At 38.4% G+C, this 19928-nt stretch overlaps 1 protein-coding gene across 1 annotated transcript in view; it reads left to right on the top strand.

The window, feature by feature from the left end:
* The window catches only part of mrpl23 (mitochondrial ribosomal protein L23), an 89706-nt gene extending 70883 nt beyond the window's left edge, over positions 1-18823 (top strand). Inside the window, exon 5 of the mRNA XM_061970014.1 lies at positions 17877-18823. Coding sequence (XP_061825998.1) covers positions 17877-18041 — 165 coding nt within the window. The 3' untranslated portion in view covers positions 18042-18823. The remainder of the gene's footprint in view (positions 1-17876) is intronic.
* Positions 18824-19928: the final 1105 nt, after the last annotated feature.

Raw genomic sequence — 19928 nt, 5'->3', positions numbered from 1 at the left:
CCCAGACAATTGTTTCTTCTCCTCACAATGACAGCATTCCACTCATATGTATGTCAATTTTTTTTTGTTTTTGCAAATTCCGAGATTCATTTCACGATTACATTAACACAGAAACCATAAGGTCAATACCCTCAAGTTTCAAGGCCTCTTGTAGATGACCCGAGCTTGAAGGAGATACTGCCCCGGTGGCCGAGAAAACTTATTTTTTCTTTTTTTATATCACACTTGTCAACTGAAGTCAACTACTTTTTCTGATATAAGATGCAGACATAATGAAAAAAATTTAATAACTTAAACACAGTACTAGTTTTTGAACTAAAATAACTGGAATCACATTTGTTGTTGTTTTTCCCCTCTACTCGCCTGCCAAAATCTGTAACCTTGTAAAATGACATGTTGGCAAATTTCTGTGAGTCCATCTGACTTTGGTTTACAAACTGCACTTTTTAGTGACCTTCAATGGACAAAAAAAAGACAAATGTAGCAACGTGGATTTTCACCTGTGTTTGGGGCCAAAAGAAAGCTGACTTGCAAATGTGAGATCACATCTACCTCAGTTTGACTTTTTATGCTTTATTTAAATGAGGGACTAATCTCTGCCAAGTGTTGGTTAGACTTAAAAAAGAACAAACATCTCTATCTGTCGGCATTTCTATTTAAGTCGTCACTGATGTTTTATATGATCAGTTAACATTAGAAGAATAGTTGTGTACATTTTATCAAAACTGCACACAGACAAAACAGAGACTAGGGTCACCCTCAGTTCTAATCCCTGTAACCTCACCACTGTGGTCTCACACTGTCGTTTGCCAGACTCTCTTATCGTGTGGTCAAATTGAATTCAACCACAACTTTGAATACCTTCCGTCGCTTTCACTCACACACATAAACACACACACACACACACACACACAGCCGCACACTCCATCAGTTGTCAAAGTGACTGCTTTGGTATGATTCATTCCCACCACACTGCCACCATGGCCACAAGACCCGCAGTCTCAAGAGATTTCTCATTGCGTTCGTCAACACCTCTGTTGAAATGTACGGGCCAGATTTGGTCCTAGTCAAAGACCCAACTGCCAAACATTTGGTTGCATTTATGAACTGCCTTGTAAAAGTGTCTTCTTTTTAAAGGCTTTTGGATTATACCTACTCAACAATTGATAAAAACTTAGTCACATTGTCAGACTGTTTAAAGCCTTATTAACACTATGACCTCGGTGAGAGTTCCTCTATTCGGAATTTTGGTCATGTGCGGTCACCCAATAAGTCGGAGTACTTACTGCTCTTACTGAGCTCAACAAGTGCTCTGAAATTTTGCGAGGCCACATAAGAAAGGCTAAGCTCAAGACTGTGTTGTATTTTCTATTTCATATTGTCTTGGATCATTTGAGTCCATGTTGCCATCTGTTGTCAAGTTGTTTTGTAGCTGTCCACTTTTAAGGTACTATGCTGGCTGACTCAAGCATCATGGGGGCAGTGTTTCTCCTACCATTCCCCAAACAGTACCCCCACTCCAAACCCGAGGTCAGTTTAATTGTATTGAAATTTCATTTCTTATATAGGAGACATACCATAGAGAACCATTTTATACATTGCTTTTTTATTCAACAAAGATAGCTTATTTATACAACCGCATGTCATTTCTGTCTCTACATGGTTATGTTAACAAGTATTCATATTTATTGTAGTGTTGGTAAAATTACTTTAAAAAAGTAATTAGTAGGCCTGTCAAATACAGTAGTATGTAACATGACTTATATTTGATGTTGTGTTGTCCTCATATTGCTCTGAGTTTAGTTGATACTGGTGGGGTTTTGCTCTCTAAGCAGTGGGTTGAATCCACCTTTAGTGCCCACATAATGTGACTGTGCCATAATGTTGTATTCAGCCACGAACTGGAAGATATTCTGTACATGCTCGGACACCTTCAGGGTTTTCTCCCAGATTGCCAATATTACTGTGGCTAGGAGCCTGGTCAATATGATCATCATATAATTTGTCTTATCTTCTTAAAAAAAAGTGGTATTTTTAAATAGTAATAACATACATTTATTCTTATATCAAAAAATGTTTCTCTATTTTTTTTAGACTTCTCCATTCTTTTTAGTGACTTTTTCTTTATTAACGACTAGCAAAAAACGATTTTCTGGTGATTTTGAAGACTGCACTTGTGTTTAGAGACTCTACTTCTGTCGCACACTGTCCACAACGAACGATGACAGCTGCAGCGAGCCTGAAGTTGGACTTGCTTCGCGCTGCGGATCAAACTGCTTTTTTTCCCCCTTAAAAGCTGCCACTCTCCTCTTAATATTTGGTGGGTATATCTTGGCTATATTATGTCCACATCGCACTCTAATTTGTTTTTGTGTAAAAAAAAACCCTCATTTATAAGGTGTGGCAGCTTTTATTTTGCCTTGGCAAGCCGCCACGATCAATTACATCAATTATAGGAAATCTGGAACTCCCTGTTTTTATCAAATACATTTTAACAAGTGAGAACAACTTTGTCTTTTATATTTAATTGTTAAATCTCAGCTTATGAATACTAGAAGATTTGCCCTGCTCACATTTTCCTTCAGTTGATTTCACATGCATTGCAAAATTGCTGGACACTCTACAGATTTTCCCTTTTTTTCATAAGGGGGAAATTCTTCTTCTTAAATACACAAAAAAAAACTTTTTTCCCGCAAGTTATTTTTGTACGTCATGGTCATTTTTGCTGGAAATTACAAACAAAGGTCAATTGAATAGAACACAGTTATTCTTTGTGTGTCTCCATTTCCTGTGTGGCTACAGATGGGACAATCTTACTCAGAAACTTAAACCCATATTTCATTTAGGGACATTTAATGGAAGAACTTGTTTTCTAGAACAGTGTTCTCCAAACGCTTTCAGCATCAGACCCAAATTGAATTTATGGCATTTTTCCGGGACCCAAACTTACAAAAAAGCATTAATGGTTGCTAGAACATACAGTATATGAATGCATATGTATTATTATAAAGAGACATTCAGCAATGAAAACAAATCATGACATAACCTTTTACTCTGACGATCGGGGACCCAGTGGAAATTGACCTTAAGTATGGTAAACGTTGCTGTAGAGACTAGTGAAGAAGCCAGTAAAAATTTACAATATGGGCACAAAATTTGCAGATGATCAAAAGGTTTGATTTTACTACCTGGAATTGATCACCGCTGACCTATGTTTGAGCAGCGCAACTCGCTCATCATCGCTTCACGGGTGTAAAAAAAAACCTGCCCCATAGTGTGTCATTATGCGTGTATGTTTACTGTGGATGAGTGAGATTTTGTCCATGACATTTTAGAATGTTTTGTTGATAGCAAATGTCGGTACATTTTGCATTGTCTGTTGTACTTACACCTACCCCAAAGTAATTTCTTATAAGTACAGTACCTGTCACACTTATTGACCAGACTTCTTTCAAAAGATTGTCACTTTGACAGTGAAAACTAAAGTTGTCCCGATCCTGATCATGGGATCTGATCGGGAGCTGATATTTGCCTTTTTTAATCGATGAGCTGCCAAGCCCAGCCAATCTTAACCCCAGCTGTATCCCAGTGTTTACATGGCTAAAGATTGTACTCATGTATTCCAGGGCGATATGGCCTAAAAATAATATATTAGATTTTTTTAACAAAAAAAATTGATTTACGATTTTTCCCCTACTTCTTAAAGAAACCAATAAATACAAATGACCGATAATTCAACACAAGTTTTGCTTTTATTTGATGAAAAACTAGTAGTTTAAAAAAAGACAAACGAGGTTTGTTGTCACAAATCCAAACCACTGACAACACTTTTCTTTCTCGCTCTTGTTTGCGTTAGCAGTAGCATTGTTGTAGCTCTGTGTTTGAATCTCCACTAAGGAAATAAAGAGGAGGGCATGGCGGAAGTTACGGAAGCTCCTGGGGGCAAAATGTATACCCCAAAGCAAGAGGAGAAAAACTTGGATTTTTTATTTTTCAAATGTCTGCAACAAAAAACTCTAATGTATCGATAAACTCGATTTATTGCGCATGCCTATACTCAAATCAAAGAATCCTTCAGAAACTATGCACATTTAGGGAGACACAATGACATTTCCATATTGTTTGCTACCAGAGGTGGGTAGAGTAGCCAGAAATTGTACTCAAGTAGGAGTACTGTTACTTTAGAGATTTATTACTCAAGTAAAAGTAAGGAGTAGTCACCCAAATATTTACTTGAGTAAAAGTAAAAAGTATGTTATGAAAAAACTACGTACTGATGAGTAACCTGTTCGTTTAATGATGACGGCAACAACTAATGCACAAAAACATAAAAATAGCAATGAGCAAATTCAGAGCCAGGAAGATCTCTTAAGCAACTAAAACAATACTATATATTAAATAATGATACATTAACATAAAAAAATTAAGGCAAATTGAGCCACAATAACTTAACAGCACCATAGGCTCAGTAGGCAGAAATTACAATGGAAAATAACAAGTTAGCCTTTACGCAAACCATAAACTGATAGGTGTGGGCTGCACGGTGCACCTGGGAACACACTGTGCACTTCTAATTGGTGTTTCTATGCATGCATGTGAGTATGTCTCTGTCTGTCTGTCTATGAGGCTGCAGTGCGTTAATAAATGTACCCACACGATGTACATTTGACAGTGATTCATAGCAGGGAAGCTAACATCAGCCTACGGTGACAGCCAAAATATCTACTAACTTTACTTACCGCGATGTGCTTCCTCAAATTTGACGTTGAGTTCATGTAAGCTTAAGCTTGTTAATCATGTGACCGCCTGGCTCCGTTTGATTGGTGAAACGGAGTCAAATGTCACCAGTGACAGCATTTGATTGGTGAAACGTAGTCAAACGTCACCAGTGACTGTATTTGATTGGTGAAATGCAGGCATGCGATAGATCATACTTTGAAGGTCTGTCTGACAAACCAAAACAAACAAAGCGTGCATTAACAGATCGATAAAAATCAGTAGCGAGTAGCGAGCTGAATGTAGATAAATGGAGCGGAGCAAAAGTAGCGTTTCTTCTCTATAAATATACTCAAGTAAAAGTATGTTGCATTAAAACTCCTCTTAGAAGTACAACTTATCCCAAAAGTTACTCAAGTAAATGTAACAGAGTAAATGTAGCGCGTTACTACCCACCTCTGTTTGCTACACACATGCAGGAGTTACATGAATTCCAGGAGGGTGCATGTCTTTCCAGAACACTGGCTCATATTTGAGAGTAAGCTGCAACAAATGTGTTGTGTATCCACAGTGCGAAGCCACCACTAACATACTAATCCTCACCACTAAATTTCTTTCAAGTATCATAACTATAAGAAAAGAATTAGGGGGAAAAGGAATAGCTAAGCATACTAAACAGACACACAGGACGACACAAAAAGCTAACAGCTAAAGTTTGAATGTAAAGTAGGGGTACTCGTTTTAGAATAAGTCTATAAACGATATTAAAGTAATTAGAGCGATATTTTTCCTTTTGTTTTTATAGCAAAATCCTTTTATTGGTCGTTTTTGTTATTGTTTATTGGATAAGGAAGGCTTTAAAAGCAAAACCCAAATGATTTAAAGGGGACCTATTATGCAAAACCAACTTTTCTTACCTAATTGTACCTGTTTTTGTGTATTCTGGATCTGCATAAGTCCCGAAATTTTTTTAAATCAAACCATGAAAGCGTGGCGAAAATATTTTTAAAACAATATTACTTCCTCCACAACAGCCGTTTGAAATTTGCCCATATTTCCCAAGTGTGATTTCAGCGGATATCTCCATATATTGTAGAGATTTACCCGAAAGACTTTGCCACCATTGTAGTACGACGCTGTCGATAATAAGCTCCTTTTTTTCCTCTATCATCTTATTGTGGGGCAGAATGGTTTGTACATGCACATGCATCCTCCGCTGTTGCCATTTTTGTGACGTATAGTTCTAACTTACAGGATATGACAGTAGACTCGATATTGAAGCGCTAAAAACTACAACATGGCAGGTGGGGAGAAGACGCAGTTAAAGTGGAGGCACGTAAATAAGACCGCCCCAAAACAGTGCATCCTGAAGAGACGGTCAAGAACTGACTTGAAGACGATGTGTAACCCATAATCTATACACCATTTTGATCAAAGAATCACCATTACATGTCATGTAGACCACAAGGAGGTATTTTAAAGGTATACATCAATTATAATATGACCATTTTAAATGGGAGCAATAGCAGTTTTTGCTTTTGTTTAGTCATCATGCACCTAATTTTGTTGAAAAAAATGTATGCAAAATTCAGTACCACACATTTTCATACATAATCGGATTTAGAACAATACTAGCAAATTCTAAATCGAATAAGATACACCTTCTAAAAATGCGTTATTGTATTTAGTTTAGGTACCTTGGTGTAAAATATTTCAGCTCTATATTTTAGCATCAGATCAGAACTGAAAGTTGGAATGGATCTGGAATGGATCCACCCAAAAGCTTGAACACAGTACTAAACGTCGCCTCTGGTTTGTTCAGGTCAATTTTTTTAACATTACTTGTGTTTTGATGGTTACATGCAAGTAACTTGTAGCAAACTGGCTGGACAAAAACAGAGCTTTAAACTGGACCTTAATAATAAAACTGACACACAGATGGGAGGATGAGACCTTCATTCTTCCTGTTCAGAGTGGGTGTAATAAGTGTAATGGATCATGTGCATAAGAGGGGCATGTTTATTTGGCTCACAGCGTGGGGCCTCGTCCCAGTATTTCTGTATGGCAGCTTGATTCAATTGAAAGCTTAGGGAAGATGATGGCAGGATGGCAAAAAAGTCTCCACACTTTCCATTTGTTGTGGAGGCAGTATGGCTCCATCGTTGCCCTTTTTTGGCCTCTTCTCAGTCTTCTCTATAAATCATTCAATCTAAATTCTCTATTTCTCACAGGCAAATATACTAGGAGATGGACAGACACACAAGACACACAACTTTGTTTGGGATCACATGGGGGCCAAGGGGACACCAGCTGAAACTGTATTCTCGTGTGATTGATACAATATTGATGATACGATTGCGTTCTGCCAGGACCTTGTCTTGCTGTGTCCAGTAGACTTTTAACACATACATAAACGATTAGTATGCGGCCTGTTGCCAACAATAAGACTTGTGCAACGTGCTGCAGTATTTTGGTCACTACACTGTCATGACTTTGTTTTTGTTCTGGGTCTAACTCTGGCAAAGATGATTCATTTTTACTATGTTTATACACAAGAGGGCTGACCCTGCTCTGTGTTTTTGGATTATCTGCAGTGTTATAATAGTATTTTGTTTTATATCTTAAATTAGAGTTCAAAGTAAGGATTGGGCAGGGCGCTATCACTCAAAATGTATATCACAATATAAATTTAGGGGCGGTATGGTATGGTGGGTAGAGCGGCCGTGCCAGAAACCTGAGGGTTGCAGGTTCGCTCCCCGCCTCTTGACATCCAAATCGCTGCCGTTGTGTCCTTGGGCAGGACACTTCACCCTTGCCCCCGGTGTCGCTCACACTGGTGAATGAATGATGAATGAATGTGGTGGTCGGAGGGGCCGTAGGCGCAAACTGACAGCCTCGCTTTCGTCAGTCTACCCCAGGGCAGCTGTGGCTACAAATGTAGCTTACCACCACCAGGTGTGAATGAATGATGGGTTCCCACTTCTGTGTGAGCGCTTTAATTATCTAATAATAGAAAAGCGCGATATAAAATGTAATCCATTATTATTATTAAATTGAATCCATTCACTGTAACGGTATATAGCGCGGTCTAACTGTTAAGCTGTATAATTTACAATAAAAGTGTTTCTGAATGGGTTTTGTAGACCCTTAGTAAAGCTAAATTGATTAAAAAAAAAAAGAAGATATGATGTAATTATTTGAGAGCGCCTTTGTTCTGCCCATAAAGCCCTCTAAATAAGAATTAGTTGATCAACATAATATACCCTTGAGGCATTTTTCAATTGTTTTCTCTTTAAAACATGCTGTAAAAATGCATATACTCAGAAAATATGTCTTATAATAGTCACAAACTGGAGGACAGATTTTTAAATCAGATACAAATTAAATATTTCAAAAAGACTTCATGGAATAATAAATAAACATCATACTAAAAATGCAAATGATGCATGTGTTCGGAAATGGATGACTGATTTAAACATTTTAATGCATCCTTTAGATGCATTAAAATAAGCTGAATCATTCAAACATATTGAATAGATTGTATTGTATCCCCTCTAAGTTGTTTAAAATAGGTACAATAGATAGAAAGTTATGAATAAAGTGTCAGGCAGCTGAATTAACTCTTAATTAATTCATTTACTGTGGGAATGTCAGAAAATAAGAGTTGTGGTCTGTTGTGATAATTGCCTTGTAGGCCACCCTCGGTCACATCGATGCCTGCTTCACAACTCACAACAGCTGCTAATTTTAGCAAAGTTAGCTTATGTGTGTTGAACTGGAGACGACTGACATAAAGGAGTTGTGTATTAAAAAAGTGCAGCTTCCTTTTTAACATGACATGTGTCACAGTTTAGGACTACACACCTACAGTCACCAAAGAATGGCAAAGTTTGGGCTCCCAGAGCCATCTCATTTTGCCATATTGATGTAGCGCTTTTTACACTTTCGGACTGGACGTTACAAGACATCTTGTATCCAGTTTGAAAGCCGCAGCCAAAGATAAGAAACACACAGACGTAGTAGCAAGGTATCGATGACGGCAAAGTTCTTGAGTTCATTTTCATTTACTGTTAGATTGATTGACTTACTACTATTGGCCCAGTACTACGATTGTATAAAAAAATTGTAATGACATTTTTCTGCTCGACATCCGACTTTGTAAACCCAAACCACATCCAAATCACAAATGTAGTTTTATTTTTACCAGCTTCTCTTTTTCTGCCATGCTTGCGGCCATTTTCACACAGAGACAGGTGCGATTACGTCATCGACGGTATGATGGTAGAGCACAAATCTCCCCGTGGCCAAATTTATATCGTTTCATGCCGTGTATACCGCGCAGCTCAGAATAAGAGGCTGGAGGCACACATCATGAGATCAATAGATACATAGATAAGATAAGTAGGCTATTGTTTTCATCACTTAATTGATTGTTTGGAGGCGGGAGTTCTCCATTGTAGATTCCAATTATAGATTCCAATGTTTTACCAAGGCTTAGCATCTATTAGGTCTAACCCCACCAGTTATAGAAACTGTAGTCCTGTGGAATATGTTTCAAAGTACATGGAATTCAAAGTCTTAGAAAACTTGGCTTTCACATACATGAGCAATGTCTCCCTTAACACCACCGCCGAAGAAAGACCCTTCTCTGGCATGTCAACCCAAATGATCTGCCTCAGCTTTCCTAGAATCAACATATTTTGGGCCAGCAAAATCCAAGTGCCAATAATAAGCCAGAAAATGACAAGGAGCAGGTTATACAAGTTGAGGAACTCGCTGAACATTGTCAATGACCTGTATGTAACAGAGGAAACAAAGACGAAATACAGTCAGGGCTCTTCTGAACACAGCATGTACCTTAGCCTGATTAATCCAGGAAATGTCAGTAACAATAACTAAATGATTGGACATTTTCAGGGTTGCTGTCTCATCAGGCAATTTGTTCCACGCACGCCATTTCCTACAGGCTTAAAGATTTTTGTCCGTCCTTCCCAAGATAGTTTGACGCTAGACTTTAAAATACAGTGTTCGTACCGCGGTGGCCGCATTCCAGATTTCCACATTTGCTATTCGAAGGTTAGAAATTTGATCAAATTCATGGAAGACTAACTATTGAAAAGAGAAGAGCGAAGAGCGTCAGTGACTGTAAGAGAATCCTGAGTCGGCCATCTCAAGTCTGTGATGATGGCTTCTGCACATTTGAAGAATCCTAAATATGTCATATGGTCGACTAAAACCAAGTACAGGGTCAGATAAGAGGAACCTCAGTCAAATGGGAGCACAATGACAACATGGGTGATGTGGACCTGTGTGACAGCATGCTCCGCTTCTGTTGCATGACAGGCAGATTCAAGGAATGGATCTATCATGTGATTGCTTATTTCTGTGATGTTGCCATCACAAATTTCTGGATGCATTACAAGTTTGACAGCAGAGTGTTTAACTAATCAGCAAAGAACACGGATCAGTTCCTGGACTTCAAACTGCATCTGGCAAAATACCAAATGAACTACCAAGAACCTGACAGCATTGGCATGTTGGTTGGTGTCAGTTTATTTCCAACATGCATACAGTTACAATTTATTACATTACAATTAGTTGCGCATGTCAAAATAAAGTATTCCGATTTAAGGTGTGAAGAATGAAAATGCACGTCCTAATCAAATAATTTGGTTCAGGGCCCATGTACACTGTAACATTTTAATCCTTATTATGTGAATGTGAGTGTGACTGTGTGATGAGATTGCGACTTGTCCAGGGTGTACCCCGCCTTCCGCACAAATGCAGCTGAGATAGGATCCAGCAACCACCCGCGACCCCAAATGGGACAAGCGGTAGAAAATGGATGGATGGATGATCCGATTAAATACATTTTGCCCATGTACATGTGGCTAATGTTTGACTTAGGTGTTTCTATATGTGCAGTTGATTTTGCTTTTTTCAATACATATTTCAATAGTGAAACATTTTAAAATATTGATAACTAATGACATGGTTTTTTACCACTTTGTAGTTCAAGTTCTTCATCACGTAAACAGCTACTCCTCCTCTGTTCTTGTTCGTTCTGTTGATATAATTTAGTTCATATCCTTTCAGATCAAAATCTATTCATTGTTTGTTATCTATCCATGTTTCTGAGATAGCGATCACTTTGAAGGGTTTGCTGAATTGTTTAAAAAATGCTTCACATTGTTGTAGTTTGCATACAAGCTTCTGCGGTTGAAATTTATTATCTGCAGTTTGTTGTCAGTTTTAAGGTTGCTATTATATTGTTCATCTGTATAATAAAAACAGTTACTCCCGATGTGGGAGAAAACATTTGTACTTTGATACGTATCGTTCTTCAAATCCAGACTATTATACTCTATGTTGAAGAAGGTTTTCAGTTCTACATTTTCCTGTTCAGCAATCTTTTGTGTTGCTCTACAAATGTCCATAAGTATGGATGAATGTGCTCCTAAGTACAGATGTTCTTGTTCAGTAATCCCCTGTAGCATTGTAATTTTGAAGTTGAATCTCGATGTTTGTTTTCATTCATACTCCTTTGTTGTCGTAGAGCTTCAATAATTGTCCAGATCCTTGATGTCTTTGACAACAAGTATTCTTGCTTCTGAACCTCCATTCAGTTTGATTCAGTTTTAAAGTAGGCGCTCCCGGTTCCCTGAATTTTCCTCTGCTTCCTCAAGCCGCGTGCTTTCTTGGCGATATCAGCATTGCGTTTAGTTAGGTGTTCGTTCTTGTTCACATTTGTACCTTACAGCTTCTTTACTTGTTTCAGCAATGCCATTTTGGATTTCCAAAGAGAGTAGATGATCGCAATGAGAGCAAAGTAGAGTGTGAGCCATCCATTAAAAGTAGAATTCCATACCAAAAGCATCATAAAGAAAATATGAGGCCAGACACATGCCAGCGATGGTAGACTGCAGCCAAGCAGACAGGTGCCAAAACCAAGGCTGCAAGGGCAAAACATACATGCAATACGTCAATTGCAAGATCCACTCTTCATTACAATAAAGAAAACACCGCTTCCTGTAGTACCATAGCTAAAAAAAAATTATATTACAGTGGACATGCTGTAAAAAGTAAAATGAAATGAATGTCCTATAAAATAAAAAATTCCAAGTTGCTGTTTTAAATCATAAAGAGGCAGAACATATATTTTTCTTTAGTTTTACAGAGTATATACAGTAGAACGTCAAACCTTCAACCATTTACTTTGAGTGTTTGGGGAAATAATATGTCCAAAAAAACCATCAAATATGAAGCACTCACAGTTTCAAATTCCATAGTATTCAAATTCTTTGGACTGAACTACAATTTTGGTGTTGTTTTTCCAGCATTTCCAAAATCATAATATGACCCCTTTAATGTGCCTTATAATCCGCTGCGCCTTTTGTATGAAAATAGACCTGAATAGACCAACTCATCGATAGTGCGCCTTATAAACCGGTGCGTCCTATGGTCTGAAAAATAAGGTAATAGAATTGCACAAGATATAGGAAATAAACAAGTCAGCGCGTTTATACCAATGGCGGTTGTGTGTTTGAAAAAAAAGTTTTAGGAACGCCCCCAACTGTGTTCAACCAATCAGCATTCGACAGCACAGACCGCCCCTGAAATGTGCTAATGAAAAGCTTGTCTCTTGGTATTTGGGAGGGTTGGAAACGGATAATATAACATTTAAATCAGAGTTGGGGCATTATTTTATGCCTACTTACTGAACCCAAACTGAATACTTCATAGGAACAGAATATTGTTATACTGTGGTGTACATGCTGATAATGTATGTTGCAGTGTTCAACATCATCATAAGATAATTGAAGTACATATAACAGGGTGATAGTGGAAGGTTCCGTTAAGTGCGTCTGCAAGCATAAATCAACTGGGGTGATGGATTTATGATGATTAATGGTTTTTCACATGATCCAAACCGTGATCACGAGTTACGATCTGGCTGTGGATACAGTGGAGTCATTTCAGGACTGCAGAGAGCTGGCTCCAGTTGAAAGGCACTGCCAGGTGTCTATTGGATAGGATGAGAAGGACAGGCAGTTTTGGATGTGTGTATGCCTGCACCCACTGACTTGTTAATGTGTGTGTGTGTGTGTGTGTGTGTGTGTGTGTGTGTGTGTGTGTGTGTGTGTGTGTGTGTGCACGTGTGTTCGTTCGTTAATGTGCGGTGTGTGTGTACGTGTGTGTTTGTATACATACACACTGTACTCCACACCAGCCTGACAGACTGGTGTGCCAGCGATGCATTAGCCATGGCGAGAGATGGGTTGGTATGGAATAAATAATGGATACCCTCCTTTACCTCTGAATAAATCAGGACCAGAGAAAGGGAGAGAGACATCCAGGAGACGGCTGGAGAAATCGAAAGTCAGCAAGGGAAGAGTATTTGTATAACCGGAAGAGAAATTAATCTAATGAGAATGAATATCACTAGGGTTGCACGATGTACGATATAAACATTATAAATTTGGCCTACGATAAAAAATGTATTTCTATCACCCTTCTGCGATAATGCATGTTGAAGACACATTCTAGCTGTGTCCCACAAATTTGTGAGCGGCAAGCTGCAATAGGCAGCAATGAACGTGTGGTCACTGCAATGTAATGCAATGCAGGGTCCTGAGTGAAGGCTAGCATCAAAGTCTATCCATTCACAGTGTGGAGCCGCTTAAGCTACTAATCTTCGCCTCCATGGCAGCAAATAAACTACATTAATATCAATTGTCATCATCACTGGAACAACAGCCAAAATGCAACACGCTGAGACAAGAGGTAATGCTAATTGCTAAGCTAGCTTGAAATGTAAAGCGAAACAGTAAGTGCTTAGAAGTACACTTTAACTTAAGTGTAGCTGGAACCATATCACAGTGGCAAGTACTGTATTTTTCGGAGTATAAGTTGCACCGGAGTGTAAGTCGCACCGACCGAAAATGCATAATAAAGAAGGAAAAAACATATATAAATCGCACTGGAGTATAAGTCGCATTTTTGGGGGAAATGTATTTGATAAAACCCAACACCAAGAATAGACATTTGAAAGGCAATTTAAAATAAATAAAGAATAGTGAACAACAGGCTGAATAAGTGTACGTTATATGAGGCATAAATAACCAGCTGAGAACGTGTCTGGTATGTTAACGTAGCATATTATGGTAAGAGTCATTCAAATAACTATAACATATAGAACATGCTATACGTTTACCAAACAATCTGTCACTCCTAATCGCTAAATCCGATGAAATCTTATACGTCTAGTCTGTTACGTGAATGAGGTAAATAATATTATTAGATATTTTTACGCTATTGTGTTAATAATTTCACACATATGTCGCTCCTGAGTATAAGGCGCACCCCCGGCCAGACTATGAAAAAAACTGCGACTTATAGTCCGAAAAATACGGTAACCAGTTATGAACAGGAAGTTATTACGTAATGGATGGATGGATGGATTAAAAAGAGTCTACAGAGAGAATAATACGGTACAATCAAAGCAAATACACTGAGCAGGGTTGCCAGAAGTTAAATGAAAAACTTGTCATACCAGAAGATTAAAATGATAGTATTTCAAAGAAAATATACATAATTTAAAGTTGCTTATGACCAGCTGCTACAGTAAGACATTAACACAGAATGTGTATAATACAGCTGATAATGCAGTTTTACTGTTTAAATAAAGCTAAATCACTCTTGGAAAAAAGCTGCCATTGGTAGACCAGCGTCCGGAAGTTACGGATCTGACTTGCTGACTTTGATTACTCATCAGCTGCAGCAGCCCAGGAGAATGTTGATATTGCCGGCCGGTGAAGTCATGTGTCCATACACAATGGCTTCTGGCCTAGACGAGTGCCCTTTTACGGGTCTTTAAAATGAGCCGCTGTTGCTCGTTTCTCCCCGTAGAATATGAAAGGACTTGATTTGATGTCCAGCGGAGCCTGCAATGATCAGCCTCATTTGACTAAAATTGTGATTAAAATTTGATTAATTGTGCAGCCCTGGAGTATATCGTTATTGCAAGAGGCTGCAAGATACTTTATATCAGAACATGGATTTTAGACTATATTGTCCATTCCAAGATCGTACGTTGTATGTCCACAAAGAAGTATTCTAAAAGGGCCCTATTCTCCAAAGTGCTTGAGTGAAAAAAGCCGTGCAATTGCGTGGATTCTGGCCGTGCAGTATTCTCCCCCTCAATTTAAGACTGTCACTCTGCACCTTCATCCAAGATGAGCACTGCGGATGAAGCAAGGGTTAAATAGGGAGGTTTCGCATATTCTCCCATTGACCAAAATACTTTTATTGTTATGCACCTTTGAGGCTGGAATAAGCTGAGCACTCCTGTAGAGTCAAATATTATATTGCACTTAAAGGGGGGAATGTATTGTACACCACACATAATTAAATGAGTAAAGAAACTATTTAATCTATTCTGATCATTTCAATTGAGACACCCGGAAATATCCATTGAGATGAAGATAAAAGGACAATGATGTCTATTAACTATCTCTATTAACTATCAAAAATCAAAATGCACATAGTTGTCTTGTGAGTTTGACCGCAGCAGAGGCGGGGGCCACGCCTATATCTGCTGTGTTTGAACATTCTGGTACTATTAGACGTTTAATGCAACAATTTAATCTGGACCAAGATCATTAAGCTATGAGCCATTTAATAGAAAAAATATATATATAATGTAGCATGTATCAAGTGTTTCAATTGATTTGTTGACAGTAGGGATGATACTCGAAACCGGTTATCCCGGTTGTTCGATAAGAAAAGAACCAAGTCCTCGGACTCGAATCCCTTTTTGAGGACCGGTACCCGTTATCGAGATCACTATAGTAAAGAAAAAGAGTTGGTTCTTTATTCGAATCCCTGGGAAAGAATCCCGTCCCGACCAGAAAAGCTCCGTGTGACATCACAAGAAATGACGTCACGTAGCTCAGTCATTAGGCGCAGATAGCGAAAGCAGGAAAACAATGGACCGGAAAAAGCACTCCAAGATGTAATAAAGTTCAAAACAAAAGGTATAATCCAATGAATAACTTTACTGAGAGATTTGAGCAGGGTACAAACACATGACGAACACTTTTACGACCAACAGGAAACATACCAACCAGGCTAGCAACGCACCTCCTTTACGGCAGCTGTCGCAACGTTCTTAAAGCAACCGCAGCACATACATAAATATACAACATACATGACATCTCCCTTTTTTAACTTTTGTTTTTCTTTCCCTGTAAACAAAACAAAATCCCACTGTATATGTGTTGTCTGTCTAATTATAAATAATGCAGACAAGGCGTGTTGGCTGAGTTTTTGACGTTTACTTTCACAGCGTGCTCATAACCTCATTCTTAGCTGCCGGGTGACAACATGCAACAACACTTTTCGGGGCTACCGCATGCTCGTCACTCCCGTTCCATGCTGGGTAGTGTAGTTGTTATTTTCACTAACTCATAACATCACATCTTTCCCCCTATAAAGAAATAATGTTAACTCAACAAAGTGTATTTGTTTTTTTAGCTTTAACTATTCATTTTTTTAGCATTGTAACCACATTTGCAAACAACTTTTCTCTTCATAGAATTTTCTTTCAATAAAGAAATAAAGTGCAAAAATGTCAAAGCATCATAACAAACAGTTATGTCAAATAGCAGCAGAAGTGCACTTTTTGGAGAGCTGTATTATTTTCAGTTTTGTGCCCAATGGACTGATTTTATTTAACACTGTATTATTATTTATACACCTATAGTAATCGCAGAGACAGGTTGTTTTTGTGTTACTGTATATATTTGTTTTTCTGAAAAATCCCACTTAATATACTTTGGGTAACAACAGTCAATATTTATTCATTTCATTTTATTTTTTTAGGGGGGTAACAGTCAATATTTATTTATTTATTAGATTTTATTTTTTTCTTATATAATAAAAGTGAGCTTTTGTTCAACCAAATATTGTGTTTTTTTCCATATACAACAACCTATCTGGACTCGATAAGAGAATCGATAAAGAATCGGTTCGATAAGAGGATTCGATAATAGGCTCAAACTCGATAATTTCTTATCAAACATCATCCCTAGTTGACAGTTAATATCAAACTGTCACGCTCCCTCACACAGCTTTTTGGCCCCGATGATGCGTCACGGCTTTACAAACATTTTTACTAAACATAACTCTTTAAATCACAAATAACATCAGGGTAGTTATGATAACAAGTAAACAAAGTTTCATCCATGGATTATTATTCACATCCAGCCAGGAAGAATAAGCTGTTGTAGCATGCACACACACGCATCACCATGACGACACATATTGGTGTGACAAGCGATGTGTGGATTGATACGGCTATATACAATTTAACATGTTATCTTTTTCATGGATTACAATGACATTCACCAGTGTTAGTATAACTCCATGGTCCACATTTTTTACACAGCCAGAAAAAGAAAATTGTTGTAGCAAAGTCTGCCTAATTACTAATGAGCCCACCTTCATTACAGACTTAAACACTTTTGCCAAACTTGTGTGGGGTGGGCATGTGCACAGGTTGGATGGGAGAATACGAATAGGAGAAATGTGCATAACTACAAGTGGGTAAAATTGCACCTATGTTATATCGAGTTTGTAAGATATATAAAACTTCATTTGAGTTGTTTACCATGTAAGCCCAAATCCAAACTGTTCTCAAGTTGCCAAGCTTGGAATATTTAGCTCGAGAAATGCTGCCAAAAATGTATTGTTTGAACAGCTGTGTTATTTGTTTTACGTAGAAAGAATATTTTTTCTGTTTTATTTATGTTATGTAATTCTGTGCTACTTAAACAGTTTGTTTTCTGTGCTGTTAAAACCCATCTTGACTAACTGGGTTAATAAAAGTGCCACTGACCGTTTACACTTCAATTTCAGTGAATCTCGCTCAAAAATTAATATCTTTATATGTATTATTTTTACCGGAAAATATATCGAGAGATATATCGAATATCGAGTTTAAGTAAAAATATATCGAGATATACTTTTTCGTCCATATCGCCCAGCCCTAACCTATGTGCAACCAGGAGAATAGACCGCAAAGTGCATGGTTCAGTGTTTCCTTATTAGAGAATCTTCAGTTTTCTTTAACAGTTTCTGTTTTTAACTTTGCATTTCAGGCTCAAGGCCAGACATTCGCCTTCCCTGATATCTTCCCGGAAAAGGCCAACACGCCAGCGGAGGGCTCCATGGAGGAAATTCAGGAGAAGTTTATGGAAGATGAGAAACAGAGGCAGAAACCTGACCCCAGGAGAGGAGGGATCACAGAGTGGTTCGGACTCTGAGGCGGCCCACCGACTAGGAGACGTTCTTGCCTGTACGTACATGTATGTAACTGTTACATCAGGTACAACATGGATGGAGTGTCTATTTCGGCATTCAAAGTTTGGACAGAGGAATGAAGATGTATGCACATGTGTGTGTGAGTGAGAGAATCCCAGAAGAAAAAGAACGACTCTGCACTGATGTTTCATGAAATCAACCTACCCTACAGAACCCCATCTGCTCAGATGACCTTGTCTTACCTCTAATGTGTTTTTCTCACCTCCTTCTCTTGGACCACATTTTTTTTCTACCCATCATCACCTTTATGAAATAATACAAATGATCTATCATTGACCCTTTGATATTCGCTGAACCAAGCTTGCATTTTGTGCAACTCCAGATGCATATTTTGGTTAAATTCCAAATGTACGACCTTTCGAGCATTCAACATTAGAGGCTTTTCTGAACGTTAACTCCCATGCCTGCTATTGTTCATATTTCTTTCTTTTCCTTGCGTTCCCTCACTGATCTTCCTCTCACACTAAACAAAGTTGCGTGGTATCCCTTACAAATTTGACTTTCAGCCAATTGGAAAAGACCACCAAAATAACTTGCATCATTTCCTTTTTATGATTTCGCCTCGGATTAATTGGCCAGTTTGGGTAAACATTGGTTGAGCAATGCAACATCATGGAGTGTTTTATGATTTAGTTATAGCCCTTCTCACCATAACGTTGGGAAAATCTGTCTAATTGTTACTACTTGTTGCAATTAGAAGTAATAAACAGTCACTCGTACAAAATTGGTGTGCTTGCTCTGTCTTGTTCTGCTGCTGCACTGAACAACTGGCACTCCACGCTGCTGCTCGCCGCACGAGCTGGCGAGCGCATGTGCCAACACGGTCTGGTAGCTGTTTTGACAAAGTAATGATCTGTGATTGAATCGGGCCACTGGAGGGCTGAGCACTCTTACGGTAAAAAGGCCCATAAAGGGGAGGGACCTATCCAGGTCTCGCTCAGACCCTCCATTATGCCTTGAGGCCAAGGTTACTGTAAGTGTCCCCCAGCCGTGACCACAAAATGCTGGCTCATACAAAAGGTCCAGTCGCTGACCCTGAGCAAGCCAACACCGCTATCACTAAGGAGAATGTCAATATTGATCCTGTTGGCCCATTGTGTGCTGCCTGGAACCGCTTACCCCCTGTGCTGCTGTAAAACAGGACACTTTTGAAGAGAACAATATGCTTATTACTTCGCTATTTTTCTGTCTGTTGTGTTTTTACTCACTTACTTTGTCTTTTTTTAACTTTTTCCAATTTCCTCTGCTGTGACCACAAAAGAACTAGAACATCTAATTCTTCTTTTCTTTCTGTCATGTTCGCCCCATTTGACCCCCAAAAGGTAGACATTTTTAGGGAAACATTACATATTTGGAACTTTTAACTTCAGTCTAAATCAGGGGTTGGCAACCCAACATGTTGAAAGAACAATATTGGGATAAAAAAGACAACAAAAAGATGTCTGGATCCGCAAAAAATGTTACACTTTATATAAGTCTTATAATGAAGGCAACACATGATGTGGTGTCTATATTAGCTATGTTAGCCAACTATCAAAATGACTATGTGTTGCAAGCTGACGCAAATCTTCTTTGACAGAATTGTTGAAATGTAATATTTATTCTACACATTTTTACAACATTGTAAAGGGGGTGAGATAACTCCTGGAAATTATTGGCTTAGAATCACCAAAGGCATAGATGTGTGTGTCCCAACTTAAAGGAAACGGCAGGCTGTCTTCTTGTAATGGATTTATTACAATTTTTAGCATGCTGAGTAACGTTTGCTGCAGTCCATAACGACATGGCACACAAACAACTATCAGAAATGCAGCCAATATTACATACAA

The sequence above is a fragment of the Nerophis lumbriciformis genome, linkage group LG10 (genome assembly GCF_033978685.3).
Source record: "Nerophis lumbriciformis linkage group LG10, RoL_Nlum_v2.1, whole genome shotgun sequence".
Lineage (NCBI taxonomy): Eukaryota > Metazoa > Chordata > Actinopteri > Syngnathiformes > Syngnathidae > Nerophis > Nerophis lumbriciformis.
The sequence above is the reverse complement of the archived record's forward strand: the minus strand, read 5'-3'. Positions and strand labels throughout refer to the sequence as shown.